This window comes from Nomascus leucogenys, chromosome 18, assembly GCF_006542625.1.
Source record: "Nomascus leucogenys isolate Asia chromosome 18, Asia_NLE_v1, whole genome shotgun sequence".
Lineage (NCBI taxonomy): Eukaryota > Metazoa > Chordata > Mammalia > Primates > Hylobatidae > Nomascus > Nomascus leucogenys.
In genome coordinates, this window is record NC_044398.1 from 75,743,885 (window position 1) to 75,758,792 (window position 14,908).

Here is a 14,908-nt window from a genome sequence, read left to right on the forward strand (position 1 = left end):
TTGTTAAAACTTCATTTGCTCAAACCAAATAACTACCTTTTTGAAAATAAAATTGTCTATATAACAAGTAGAGAAACCAAAGGTACAGTCAAGTCAAGTCACTCATAAAAGATCATATAATAGCTAATAGTTAACAAAAGTTAGGGCAAGACTCCTGATTCCTGGTAACATTTAACTTCATCTATGTTTCATGTAACACAAAAAATAAAATACTTTTCCTATTTTAAAAACCTAGAACATAAAATTAATACCTTGATTCAGAAAATGTTTCAACCTTATTTTTCAATTCACTGTGTAGTACATTAAGAGATTCCATTATCTGTTGCTGTTCATCCAACCACTGTTGTTCCCTTTCGACATGGAAAAACAAAACAACCAATGTCTAAATAAAACTTTAAATGCCACTTAATATATATATGAATGATTAATCGTAATTATAACATAAACAAACCTTTCTAAGTCTTCCTTTAACTTTTCATTCTTTGACTCCATAGTGGACAGTACCATTTCAAGATCTTGTCTCAGCTTTTGGAACTAGAATAAAATAATTCAAATTAATTGCTTGGTCTTTAATCCAACAGTTTTATTTCTGAACGATACTCAAATTTACATAGTGGTCCAGCATACTTCCATTCAGACATCAGTAGTAAAAAAGCCTAGCACAAAGCATTTGAAAAGGTAAATATACAGTAGGTGCTAAATTTATGGTAATATTCTATGGTTAAATTCAAAAATGTAAGAGGTTTTGAGCAGTAAATTTTAATATCATATTGAAATGCAAAATAATGGTGTGTTTTCAGTAATCAGAGAGTAGGTACCTTTTCTTTCTTTTTTTTTTTTTTTGAAACAGTCTTGCTCTGTCACCCAGGCTGGAGGGCAGTGGTGCCATCTCAGCTCACTGCAATCTCCGCCTCCCAGGTCAAGCCATTCTCCTGCCCTAGCCTCCCGAGTAGCTGGGACTACAGGTGCCCACCACCATGCCAGGCTGATTTTTCGTGTTTTTAGTAGAGATGGGGTTTCACCATGTTAGCCAGGATGGTCTCGATCTCCTGACCTTGTGATCCGCCCGCCTCGGCCTCCCAAAGTGCCGGGATTACAGGTGTGAGCCACCGTGCCTGGCCCAGGTACCTTTTCTTTTATTTTTTGTTTTTATTTTTTGAGACGGAGTCTTGCTTTGTCGTCCAGGCTGGAGTGCAGTGGCGTGAACTCGGCTCACTGCAACCTCTGCCTCCTGGGTTCAAGTGATTCTCCTGCCTTAGCCTCCCGAGTAGCTGGGAATACAGGCACGTGCCACCACGCCCAGCTAATTTTTGTATTTTTAGTACAGACGGGGTTTCACCACATTGGCCAGGCTGGTCTCTACCTCCTGACTTCATGATCCACCCGCCTCAGCCTCCCAAAGTACTGGGATTACAGGTGTGAGCCACCACGCCCGGCCCCAGGTATCTTTTCTAAGGAGACTGTACAAAACAGACACAAACGACTCACTCATTCAATATTTATTCAATCAATCATTTAATCAAATTTGTTGATCAATCATTGACTATTAGGCACTGTTGAAGAAGGGAGAGATGCAAAACTGAACAGAACAAAGAGGGGAATCCAGACGTTTACTCCAGCAACGGTCAAGTGACATAAAGAAAAAAAAATCAAAATAAAAGTAAAGGTATGAAGAGCAAGAAATGGATGTTTTAGGTAGTATGATATGGAAAGACTTCTCTGATGAGGTAACATTTAAATAACAGAGAAAGAAGACAAAGGAAAACATCATGTTATTCTCTAGCAAAAGAATGTTCCAGGGAAAGGGAATAGTAAGTACAAAGGCCAAGGGGCAAAAGTATGCTTGAGAGATTTCAGGAACAACAAAGACTAAAGAGAATTACAATAAGCATTAGTGTTCCATTCTCCTGATCACAAGGGTTTCCATTAGCTTTTTCTAAACACAAATCAGTGATAAGTTAAACATGTATATTACAAACCCTAAAGTAACTATGAAAACAAAGAAAATAAATAACTAATAAGCCAATACTGATAATTAGAGACCAGCCTGGGCAACATGGCAAAACTCTGTCTCTATAAATAAATACGAAAATTAGCCAGGCATGGTGCCACATGCCTGTAGTCCCAGCTACTTGGAAGGCTGAGGCGGGAGGATCACTTGAGGCCAGGAGGTGGAGGCTGCAGTGAGCTGAGATCATACCACTGCATGCCAGCCTGGGTAACAAGGCAAGACCCTGCCTCAACAACAACAACAACGACGACAACAACAACAACACACACAATCCAAGAAAGTGGGAAAAGAAGAAAACAGGAACAGAAAAACAGTAGGATGAAAAGAAAGATAAATCAAGGCCAAGCCTGGTGACTCATTCCTGTAATTCTACCACTTTAGGAGGCTAAGGTGAAAGGGTTGTTTGAGGTCAGCAGTTCAAGGCTGCAGTGAGCTATGATATCAACACTGCATCCAGCCTAGGCAATGGAGCGAGCTCCTCTGCTCCCAACCCTCCCTCCCCCCAAAAAATATAAATCAATAACATAGTTTTCAATGCAATCATATTGATTATATTAAATATGGTCTAACAATGGTATTAAATTGAAAAATAATAGAAAGGTATCTAGAAATCTTTGCAACTATTTGGATACCAAAAACATACATCTAAATAATCCACAGGTCAAAGAAGCAACCAATATGAAAATAGTAAATTATTATAACTGAATAGAAATAAAAATATTAACATCAAAATAATCCACAGGTCAAAGAAGCAACCAATATGAAAATAGTAAATTATTATAACTGAATAGAAATAAAAACATTAACATCAAAATTTGTCTTTTCTTCATCCCCCAAACAATTGACATGCAACATCAAGATTTCTGGGATGAAGCAAAAGCAGTAATCAGATGAGAATTCAGAGCACTAAAAACGTATTTTTTTTTTTTTTTGAGACGGAATCTCACTCTGTTGTCAGGCTGGACTGCAGTGGCACTATCTCGGCTCACTGCAACCTCCGCCTCCCGGGTTCAAGCGATTCTCCTGCTTCAGCCTCCCGAGTAGCTGGGACTACAGGTGAATGCCACCATGCCCAGCTAATTTTTGTATTTTTAGTAGAGATGGGGTTTCACCATGTTGGCCAGGATGGTCTTGATCTCCTGACCTCGTGATCTGCCCGCCTCAGCCTCCCAAAGTGCTGGGATTACAGGCGTGAGCCACTGCGCCCGGCCTAAAAGCCTATTTTAAAAGAAAAGAAAGCTCTCAAATTAATAACCTCAGCTTCTATCATAAGAAATATGAAAAAGAGTAAATAAAACCCACAGTAAGTTGAGGAAATAATAACAACAAAGAAGTTAAATCAGTACAAAATAAAAAAATAAAAATAAGGAAAAAGCAATGAAAATTGGTTTTTTGAGAATGTCAATAAAATTAGATTAATTACAGGGTGGGGAGGACATAAATCACCAATATCAGGAATGAGAGAGGTGACATCACTACAAACATTAAAATGATAATGGAGAAATGTTATGGACAATCTTGTCACTAAATTTAACAAATCAGAGGAATAAATTCTTTGAGACACATAAACTACCAAAGCTCATTTAGACAAATAAGAAACATGACTAGCTCCAGAGATATAGAATTTGTAATTAAAAATTTTCACAGATGAAAATTTTTTTCATCTCTAAATTTTTATTCAGTTTATGAGAAAATTTTAGGCCCAGATGGTTTCATCTGTGAATTCAAACAAATACTTCAGGAATAAAAAATTACTATTCTATACAAACTCTTTTGAAGAGGAGAGAATACTTCCTAATTTGTTCTATGAGGCTGGTATTACCCTTATATCAAAGCCTAACAAAGGCATCACAAAAAAGAAAACCACAGACCAATATTCCTCATGAACACAGAAGCAAAAATCTCATAAAATTTCAGCAAATTAAATTCAGCAATAAATAAGAAAGATTAATATAGCATGGCAAAGTGGGGTTTATCACAGGAATATGCAGTTAAGCAGACAGATAAAATCAATTATTGTATTTTTAGTAGAGATGGGGTGGTGGTGGGTCATGCCTGTAATCCCAGAACTTTCGGAGGCTGAGGCGGGCAGATCACGTGAGGTAGGGAGTTTGAGACCAGCCTGACCAACATGGAGAAACCCTGTCTCTACTAAAAATACAAAATTAGCCAGGCATGGTGGAACATGCCTGTAATCCCAGCTACTTGGGAGGCTGAAGCAGGAGAATTGCTTGAACCTGGGAGGTGAAGACTGCAGTGAGCTGAGATCACAGCATTGCACTCCAGTCTGGACAACAAGAGCGAAACTCCATCTCCAAAAAAAAAAAAAAAAAATCAATTTTAAAAATCAATGTAATTCCCCATATCAACAGATCTAAAAAAAGAGAAAAACATTTAATAACCTCAATAAATTCAGGAAGAGTAAGTGACAAAATTCAGTATTAACTTGTGCTTTTAAAATAAAAGACTTAGGCCAGGGGTGGTGGCTCACGCCTGTAATCTCAGCACCTTGGGAGGCTGAGGACCTGAGGTTGAGAGTTCAAGACCAGCCTGGCCAAAATGGTGAAACCCCGTCTCTACTAAAAATACATAAATTAGCCCAAAGCGGTGACAGGTGCCTGTAATCCAAGCTACTCGGGAGGCTGAGGCAGAATTGCTTGAACCCAGGAGGCAGAGATTGCAGTGAACTGAAATCATGCCATTGCACTCCAGCCTGGGTGACAGAGTAAGACCCAGTATCAAAATAAATAAATAAATAAATAAATAAATAACATAACATAACATAAAATAAGACTTCATAAACTGTAACAGAAGAAAATTTCCACAATCTGATTAAAAGTGTCTATGAAAAACCTACTGCTAACATCACACTTCATGGTGAAAGTGCAAATGCTTTCCGATAACATCAGGAACAAGGCAAAGATGTCTATTTTTACCGTTTCTATTCAATACTTTACTGAAGTACAAGTTCTAGGACAGCAAATTAACCCCCCAAAAAGATATAAAAATCATACAGAAGGGAAAAGATATGTAAAACTGTGTTTGATCTCAGATAATGAGTATGTAGAATAAAAGTTTCTCAAGTTCACTGGATACAAAATCAATATATAAATATTAATTGTATGTGTATTTATTAGTAATAAATAAAAATTGAAATTTAAGGCCGGGTGCAGTGCCTCACGCCTGTAATCCCAGCACTTTGGGAGGCCGAGGCGGGCAGATCATGAGGTCAGGAGATCAAGACCATCCTGGCTAAAATGGTGAAATCCCATCTCTACTAAAAATACAAAACAAAATTAGCCAGGCGTGGTGGCGGGGGCCTGTAGTCCCAGCTACTCGGGAGGCTGAGGCAGGAGAATGGCATGAACCCGGGAGGTGGAGCTTGCAGTGAGCTGAGATGGCACCACTGCACTCTAGCCTGGGTGACAGAGCGAGACTCCGTCTCAACAAAAAAAAAAAGAAAAAGAAAAAAATTGAAATTTAAAAGAATACCATTTAATAGTCAAAATTATGAAATAATAAAGGGATGAATTTGACAAAAGATGTGCAAGACCTGTATGCTGAAAACTACAAAACACTGGTGAGACAAAATGTTTAAATACCAAATAAATGGGGACCTAAATAAATACAAAGATGATACAGTGCTAATGGATCTGCATTCAGCCTAAGTATGTTAAAGATAGCAATCTTCCACAAATTAACCTATAGACTCAGGGAAATTTCAATCAAAGTTCCAGCTTTTTATGGGGCACAATGACAAACCATTTCCAAAAGTTACACGGAAATATGAAACAATTTTGAAAAGAACAACAAAGTTAGAGAATTCATAACACTTGATTTCAAGACTTATTTTAAAGCTTCGGTAAAAAACATAATGTGGTATTGGCTTAAATATGGAAACACAGAACAAAAAAACAGAAATATCCAAAGCACAGAATAGAGAAAAACAGAGTTCAGAAATAGATACACATATATATAGTCATTAATTTTCAACAAAAGTGTAAAGGAAATTCAAAAAAGAAAAGATAGTTTCTTCAACAAATACCGCTGGAACAGTCAGTATCCAAATGAAAACAAATGACCCTATATCACTAACTCATACTATATATACATAAACATTAACTCAAAATGGATCATGAACCTAAATACTGAAACCTAAAACTTAAAAACTTTTAACAGAAAACACAGGAGAAAATCTTTGTGACTCTGAGTTGGGCAAACAGTTCTTAGATTTGAGCTCAGACCTTAATAGAAAACTTGATTAAATGGAGTTAATCAAATTAGGAACTTAAGTTCTCCAAAACACCACAGAGAAAATGAAAAGAAGTCAGGCACCATGGCTCATGCCTGTAGTTCCAGCACTTTGTGAGGCTGAAGCAGGTAGATCACTTGAGCCTAGGAGTGCAGACAAGCCTGGGCAACATTGCAAATCCCATCTCTACAAAAAAATACAAAACTTAGCCAGACATAGTGGTACACACCCATAGTCCCAGCTACTCAGGAGGCTGAGGTAGGAGAATCCCTTGAGCCTGAGGTCAAGGTTATAATGAACTGAGATGATGTCACTGCAGTGCAGCCTGAGTGACAGAACAAAACCTTGTCAAGGATGGAAGGAAGGAAGAGAGAGAGGGAGGGAGGGAGGTGAAAAGACAATTGTGCAGGAAAGAGTTAACTCAGCAGACCCACACTGCAAAAACCTTGGACATTACTAAAGCCTGTCTTCAGAACTGCCCTTGGTCAGTTCCCTGAAAATAAGCTTTGAGCCCTTGGAATACTCTGCTTGATGAGCATTTTTCTATGTCTAGAGCCTTGGGTCACATGGCACCAGCTTGATTAGAGAGTTTATGCTAACTATGTGATTTGTGTTAAATGCATTTTTACTCTAGGCGGATGGAGTATACATAGTTAAGGTCAGTTACACAAGCACTGCATGCATACCTGACTGACCCCCAATAAAAACCCTAAACAAGGCTCAAGTGAGATTCCCTGGCTGCCAACTCGCCACGTCACACATAGTTGCAGGGAGAATTAAGCACATCCACACAACTCTACTGGGAAAGAACTCCTGTAAGCTTATCCCATGTGCCTTTTCCTTTGTTCACTGTAATGTTCTCTCTCACTTTAATAAGCTGCAACCAAGAAAACAGCAGTTCTTCTGAGTCCAGTGAGTCTATCCCACAAATCATTGCACCTGAGGGTAGTCTTAGAGAAAACTCTGACACAACTAGCATTACAAATGAGATTTGCTATAACTCCTGCTAGCTAAAACATGAGGAAAGCACTGTTTGAGAAAAGGAAGGATTTACAGGGTGGGTAAAGTTTGATGCCAGATGGTTACTGAGTCACCGATGGTATAAAACAACAGCTGCACCGCGGTAACTTACTGTAGGTAGAAGTTACCAGTAAAATATACAATGATAGAACCAGCTCCTGTAAAGCTGGCCAACTGCATATACAACAAAATGTAAAATGAGAAGCAAGCTAAATATACAATCCCCTTCTTATTTTTAACTGTAATGAAAAATAGCTAAAATGAAAGTTTTTGGGACAGATTCTGGCACTGCATCAAGTTTGGATTTTGGTCACTCTAAGCTACAGTTGCTAGTTTGGGGTTGCTAAGAGTTGCTACGAAAGGGAAAAATTTTGCTGGATCATCTACATGGGTCATTCTAAATTTATTGTGTTGGAAATTTGGTGGATCTTTTTCAATGTAAAGAATCATTATCTTAGCCAAGCACAGTGGCTCACGCCTGTAATCTCAGCACTTTGGGAGGCCAAGGTGGAAGGACTGCTTGAGACCAGGAATTCAACACCAGCCTGAACAACATAGTGAGACCCCATCTTTACAAAAAACCAAAAATAAAAAATAAAAAAATTAGCCAGGCATAGTGGCACACACCTGTACTCCTAGCTACTTGGGAAGCTAAGGCAGGAAGATCATTTGACCCCAGCAGTTTGAGATGAGACAGCTATAATCTTACTGCACTCCAACCGGGGCAATACAGTAATAACCTGTTTCAAAGAAAAAAAAAATATATATATATATAGGGGTGGGGGGGGAGGAGAATAATTGTCTTTTATTCTGAGAAAATGTCCATGTATTATTTCTTGCCTTCAATTTTTTAATATTCTGCAACTTATAACGGTAAAATTTCATAATTCGACTTTAGCTTTATTTCTTCTATTATTCCAATTGTCCTTTTTTCCCATTCCTCACCCATTATTTACATTTCCATGACTATAGAAACTTGGTTGCCATTGTGGTAGTGTTAAGAGGTAGGGTCTTTGGGAAGCAATTGGGTCGTGGGGGCTCCACCCTCATGAAGTGATTAATGCCATAATTGCCAGAGTAGGTTAGTTATCCTGGGAGTTCAGCCCTCCCTTTTCCCGTCTCTTGTATTCACTTCCACCTTCTATCCTTTTGCCGTGCTATAATACAGTAAGATGGCCCTCCCTCACCAAAAACAGCACCATGCTCTTAGATTCTCAACCTTTTTAAGTTCTGCAGTTAAAAAAAGTTGGAACTTTGTTCTGTTGGAGTTAAAGTGAGAGGAAACATTAATACAAAGAAAAAGGCACATGGGATAAGCTTATAGGAGTTCTTTCCTAGTAGAGTTGTATAGATGTGCTCAATTCTCCCTGCAACTATGTATGAACAGACTTTTTAAATAAACTTTTTCAGCTATAGGTGAAGAAACTTGCTTTTTTTTTTTTTTTTTTTTTTTTTTGAGACGGAGTCTCACTCTGTCATCCAGGCTGGAGTCCAGTGGGACGATCTCGGCTCACCGCAAGGTCTGCCTCCTGGGTTCACACCATTCTCCTGCCTCAGCCTCCCAAGTAGCTGGGACTACAGGAACCCGTCACCACGCCCAGCTAATTTTTTTGTATTTTAGTAGAGACGGGGTTTCACTGTGCTAGCCATGATGGTCTCTCCTGACCTCGTGATCCGCCCACCTCAGCTTCCCAAAGTGCTAGGATTACAGGTGTGAGCCACCACGCCCGGCCGGTGAATAAACTTTTTAAAAATAAATTATCCAGTCTGTGATGCTCTGCAATAGCAGAAGAAAACAGACTAAGACAGCAGTTTTTTGTGGCTGGCTTTTTTCATTTAGCATGTTTTCAAGGTACATCCATATTTTAGCATGTATCTCTACTTCATTTCTTTTTATTGTCCAATAATGTGCCACTGTTAGGATATACTGCATTTTATTCATTCATCAATTGATGGATATTTGAGGTTGTTTTCCCTTTTTGCCTGTAAGAAAAATGATGCTATGAACATTCATGTGTAACTTTTCGTGTGGATACATAAATGTTTTCATTCCTCCTGGGTATGTATCCAGGAATGGAACTGCTGCGACATACAGTTACTCTTTTACCTTTTGAGAAATTTCCACACTGCTTTCTAAAATAGTATATACCATTTTACATTGCCACTAGCAATGTATTGCTATTCCAATTTTTGTACTTCTTTACCAACCCATGTTATTGTCTGTTCCTTGATTATAGCCATCCTAGACGGTGTAAAGTGGTCCTTTTTAAAAAACTGGCATTGTTATTTTGTGGGATCAAAATTTTTTCTTATCCTGTGGATGGTATTATTTCTTTAAATTCCCGTTGGTTCCCTGAATTGTCTCTCCTTGAGGCTCATCTTTGTTCAGTTGTTTCGAACTTCTGTCTTTCAACTTGGAGACATTTCACAGATGTGTATGATCCTCGTCTGGACATTCCTATTTAAAACTCAAAAACTTACTATGAATGCTATGTTTATGAATAAGGCTTTATGATGTGTGGCCACCCTGCTTTTTCACTGGGGACTCCATATATTATTACTTAGAAATATTTTCTTTTCAAAATATTTTATCTATCTAAGGCTATGTTCTTTTTTGATTAGCAATTTCTTTAAGTCATTTTTCTCTTCTCACTTTTACTATACATTCAAGAGGAGCCAAGCCATACCTTCAACACTTCGTTTAAATATTTTCTCAGCGAAAGATTCAACTTCATTCCTCGTAAGTTTTATCTTTCATAAAACACTAGGGACCTCTGCAGACAGAGCAATGGAGGGAACTAGCAGTACACCATGCAGAATAAAAATGTTAACTTGATCTTTCTGACTTTTGACCTGCACACCACCCCTACTAACCACCCAACCTGGTATCCCTGAGTCAAGAGCCTCACTAGTTTAATTTCTCCATTTCATAGACTTCCAGTTTTCAGATACATAGGTAAGAAGTTAGCAACAGTAAGCTAAGAAGATTTAACCATCTATATTCTGACTTTAAAGAAATAGCCTTGATTTTAGCTCCACACTTGAACTCTGAGTTTTGCAGTAACAGGTTCCTTCAAATCCCAAGACTTTCTTCAATTTTGTGGGGGCAAACTCTTTTCATCATGATTTCTGTCTCTAGGCACATACGTACCTCTTTCCATGCTCTACAACTTGTAAAAATTTTTGTTTGCTTCCATCTTCTCTTCTATATTTTAACCTTATGAACTGACACTTTAAAAACATGACATTATTGACATTTAAGTTTTGAGAAAGTGTCTATGATCTTTGTCTGGACATTCATATTTAAAACTTGAAAATTCATGTCTTCCTCACATGCAAAAATACATTCATTCCATCCCAATAGCCACAAAAGTCTTAGCTTATTCTACCAACAACTCAAAGGTTTGAAGTCTAACATCTCATCTAAATATGATTTAAATTAAATGAATAAAATTCACAGTACAATAGATTTTGAAGCAAATTGATCTCCAACTGTGAACTTGTGAAATCAAACATGTTATGGGCTTCAAAAATACAATGGTGGGAGGGACATAGGATAGACATTCCTATTCCAAAAGAAAGAAATAGGAAAGAAGGGGTAACATGTCCCAATTAACTCCCAACACAATAGGGTAAACAACATTAAATCTTAAGGCCCAAGAATAATCTTTAGCTCAATGCTGTCTTCAAGGCCCACTAGGGTGAAGGTGGCTCTGCCCCTGCAGCTTTGCTGAGCAGGGGTTTGGGGACCCACAGCTCTGAGCATCCTTGTTCCCACAGCTTGGAAAAATGGCGCTCCAGCAGCTCTCTGTCTGTGCTTCACTCACAGTATCGCTGTGCCTGGACATCACGGCTCTCCTGGACTGAGGTCATAAGCTCAAGGCTCTGCCAGGAGGCTCCTTCCTTTAAAACCCAGGTGGAACCAGCCATTACCCCTGGCTTGCGCTTTCTGCACCCTGGAGGAGATATGGCCCTCCAGAAGGGTGACCACTGCAGCCTCTGCCACACCTAGACACACTGAAGCTGCACCTGGGGCAACTGATGAACACAGTCTACGTATAGGAAGCAGAGCCCACAACATGAGTTCATGCTAGGCAGTATGGCCCAAGGTCCCACAGACTTCTGTAGCCCTTACATTGCTTTCTTCCATTGTCTTGAACAACAGCACCTGGCTTCAGTTGAGATGGCTGACTAATCTCCTTATCAGATGGTCATTTGGCCACACCCTTTAAGTTCTTTCCCGAACAGCCTTTCTCATTCTTTACAGTAGGGATAGGCTGACAATTTTTCAAACACTTAAATTCAGCTTCATTTTTTATTAGCAATTTAAGTAATTTTTAGCTTCCCACATTTTACTATACAGTCAAGGGAAGCCAAGCCATACCCTCAACACTTTTCTTAAATATTTCCTCAAAGATTCAACTTCATTCCTGTAAGTTCTATCTTTCACAAACACTAGGGCAGGAATGCAATTCAGCTCTCTGCCTCTTTGTAATAAGAATGATATTTACTCCACTGTGCAATAACATTGTGATATTGTAAAATATATATTTGGTCTTTATCCCTATTGTGGTATCTTTTCATATGCATGAGCTGACTGATGGCTGGGAGCCCCTCAGTAACATTAGGATGGGGGCTGACTAGAGGGTTAGGACTTTCAGCACCACCCCTCAAAACTCTGGGGAGGGGAGAAGAATTGGGAGTTAAGCTGGTCATCAATGGCAAATGACTTAATCAATCGTACCTACATAATGAAGCTTCCATAAAACCGCAAAAGAACTGGGTTTGGGGAGCTTCTACATAGCTGAACACAAGCAAGTTTCCGGAGAGTACCATGCCCAGAGATGGCATGGAAGCTCCATGTCCCTTCCACCATGACTTGCCCTACACATCTTTTCCATTTGGCTGTTCAACTGTATCCTTTTTTTTTTTTTTTTTGAGACAGGGTTTCACTCTGTTGCCCAGGCTGGAAGGCAGTGATGTGACCATGGCTCACTTCAGCCTCAACCTCCCAGGCTCAAGCAATCCTCCCACCTCAGCCTTCCAAGTATCTGGGACTACAGGCACACACCGCCACACACAGAAGATTTTTGTATTTTTTTTCTAGGGACAGGCTTTTTCCATATTGCCCAGGCTGGTCTTGAACACTTAGGCTCAAGTGATCCATCCTCTTCAGATTCCCAAAGTGCTGGGATTATAGGTGTGAGCCACCATATCCAGCCATATATCCTTTGTAATATCTCTTATGACACCTGATTAAATGAAAGTAAGTTTATCTCTCAGTTCTGTGAGCTGCTCTGGCAAATTAATCAAGGCTGAGGAGGAGGGGATCATGGAAACCCCTGATTTATAGCCAGTCAGAATACAAGCAACAATCTATTACTGGCAACTGGTATCTGAAACTGGGGTCAGGTATGTAAGACTGAGCGCTCAGATTGTGTCAGAACTAAAGAGAATTAAGACGACACCCAACTGGTGTGTAGGAGAGAATCGTCTTCTGCAGAATCCGCCAAAGAATTGGTTGCTAGTGAGAATTCCCCACACATTTTGGTAACCAGAGGTGCTACGTTGTATTGAGTGGTGAGGGAGACTAGGAAAAACACTTCGATTTTTTTCCTATCTATTCTTAGACACATGTTCTTTCTTTCCAGGTGAAACCTATCGAAATGGCCATTACTGTGCATATTTCTACCAACATTCTTTTCAGGACTATTCTGGTATTATCTAAGAAAACTGAGGCTATCTCTACAGCTCTCTTATAACCTCAGTTCCCAACAGAATCGCCTTTAAAGGTCTGCTCACAGCAATGTAGGCTTTTGCACGCATTTCAAAATTCTTCCAGCTTCTACTGATTACCCAGTTTCAAAGGTGCTTCCATATTTTTTGGTATCTGTTATATAGTACCACCTCCACTTCTCAGTACCAACCTTCTGTCATAGTCCATTCGGTCTCCTATAACAAAATACTACACACTGGACAGCTTATAAATATTTATTTCTCGATGTAGGGTTGGAGCCAAGATGGCCAAATAGGAACAGCTCCGGTCTACAGCTCCCAGCGTGAGCGACACAGAAGACGGGTGATTTCTGCATTTCCGTTTGAGATACCGGGTTCATCTCACTAGGGAGTGCCAAACACTGGGTGCAGGACAGTTGGTGCAGCAAACTGTGCACGAGCCGAAGCAGGGCGAGGCACTGCCTCACTCGGGAAGCGCAAGGGGTCAGGGAGTTCCCTTTCCTAGTCAAAGAAAGGGGTAACAGACGGCACCTGGAAAATCGGGTCAGTCCCACCCTCATACTGCGCTTTTCCAATGGGCTTGGAAAACGGCACACCAGGAGATTGTGTCCTACACCTGGCTTGGAGGGTCCTATGCCCATGGAATCTCGCTGATTGCTAGCACAGCAGTCTGAGATCAAACTGCAAGGCGGCAGCCAGGCTGGGGGAGGGGCGCCCACCATTGCCCAGGCTTGCTTAGGTAAATAAAGCAGCTAGGAAGCTCAAACTGCCTGGAGCCCACCACAGCTCAAGGAGGCCTGCCTGCCTCTGTATAGGCTCCACCTCTGGGGGCAGGACACAGACAAACAAAAGTTCAGCAGGAACCTCTGCAGACTTAAATGTTCCTGTCTGACAGCTTTGAAGAGAGTAGGGGTTCTCCCAGCACGCAGCTGGAGATCTGAGAACGGACAGACGGCCTCCTAAAGTGGGTCCCTGACCCCTGAGCAGCCTAACTGGGAGGCACCCCCCAGTAGGGACAGACTGACACCTCACTCGGCCAGGTACTCCTCTGAGACAAAACTTCCAGAGGAACTATCAGACAGCTGAATTTGTGGTCTCACGAAAATCCGCTGTTCTGCAGCCACCACTGCTGACACCCAGCCAAACAGGGTCTGGAGTGGACCTCTGGCAAACTCCAACAGACCTGCAGCTGAGGGTCCTGTCTGGTAGAAGGAAAACGAACAAACAGAAAGGACATCCACACCAAAAACCCATCTGTACATCACCATCATCAAAGACCAAAAGTAGATAAAACCACAAAGATGGGGAAAAAACAGAGGAGAAAAACTGGAAACTCTAAAAAGCAGAGCACCTCTCCTCCTCCAAAGGAATGCAGTTCCTCACCAGCAACGGAACAAAGCTGGACGGAGAACGACTTTGACGAGTTGACAGAAGAAGGCTTCAGACGATCAAACTACTCCGAGCTACGGGAGGAAATTCAAAACAATAGCAAAGAAGTTAAAAACTTTGCAAAAAAAATTAGACAAATGGATAACTAGAATAACCAATGAAGAGAAGGGCTTAAAGGAGCTGATGGAGCTGAAAGCCAAGTTTTGAGAACTACGCGAAGATTGCAGAAGCGTTGGTAGCTGATGTGATCAACTGGAAGAAAGGGTATCAGTGATGGAAGATGAAATGAATGAAATGAAGCGAGAAGGGAAGTTTAGAGAAAAAAGAATAAAAAGAAACGAACAAAGCCTCCAAGAAATTTGGGACTATGTGAAAAGACCAAACCTACGTCTGATTGGTGTACCTGAAAATGACGGGGAGAATGGAACCAAGTTGGAAAACACTCTGCAAGATATTATCCAGGAGAACTTCCCCAATCTAGCAAAGCAGGCCAACATTCA

General features: G+C 40.3%; 1 protein-coding gene across 5 annotated transcripts in view; it reads right to left on the bottom strand.

The window, feature by feature from the left end:
• Positions 1–14,908, bottom strand: part of CENPK (centromere protein K) — a 53,847-nt gene that overhangs the window by 13,120 nt on the left and 25,819 nt on the right. For 4 of the 5 annotated variants that reach the window (XM_030798848.1, XM_003265989.3, XM_003265988.4 and 1 more), the window contains exons 7-8: positions 452–534; positions 252–350 (exon numbers count right to left, since the gene is read on the bottom strand). In XM_030798848.1, the coding sequence (XP_030654708.1) occupies positions 252–350; positions 452–534 (182 nt within the window). The remainder of the gene's footprint in view (positions 1–251; positions 351–451; positions 535–14,908) is intronic. The other variant, XM_030798847.1, reaches the window with a different exon arrangement.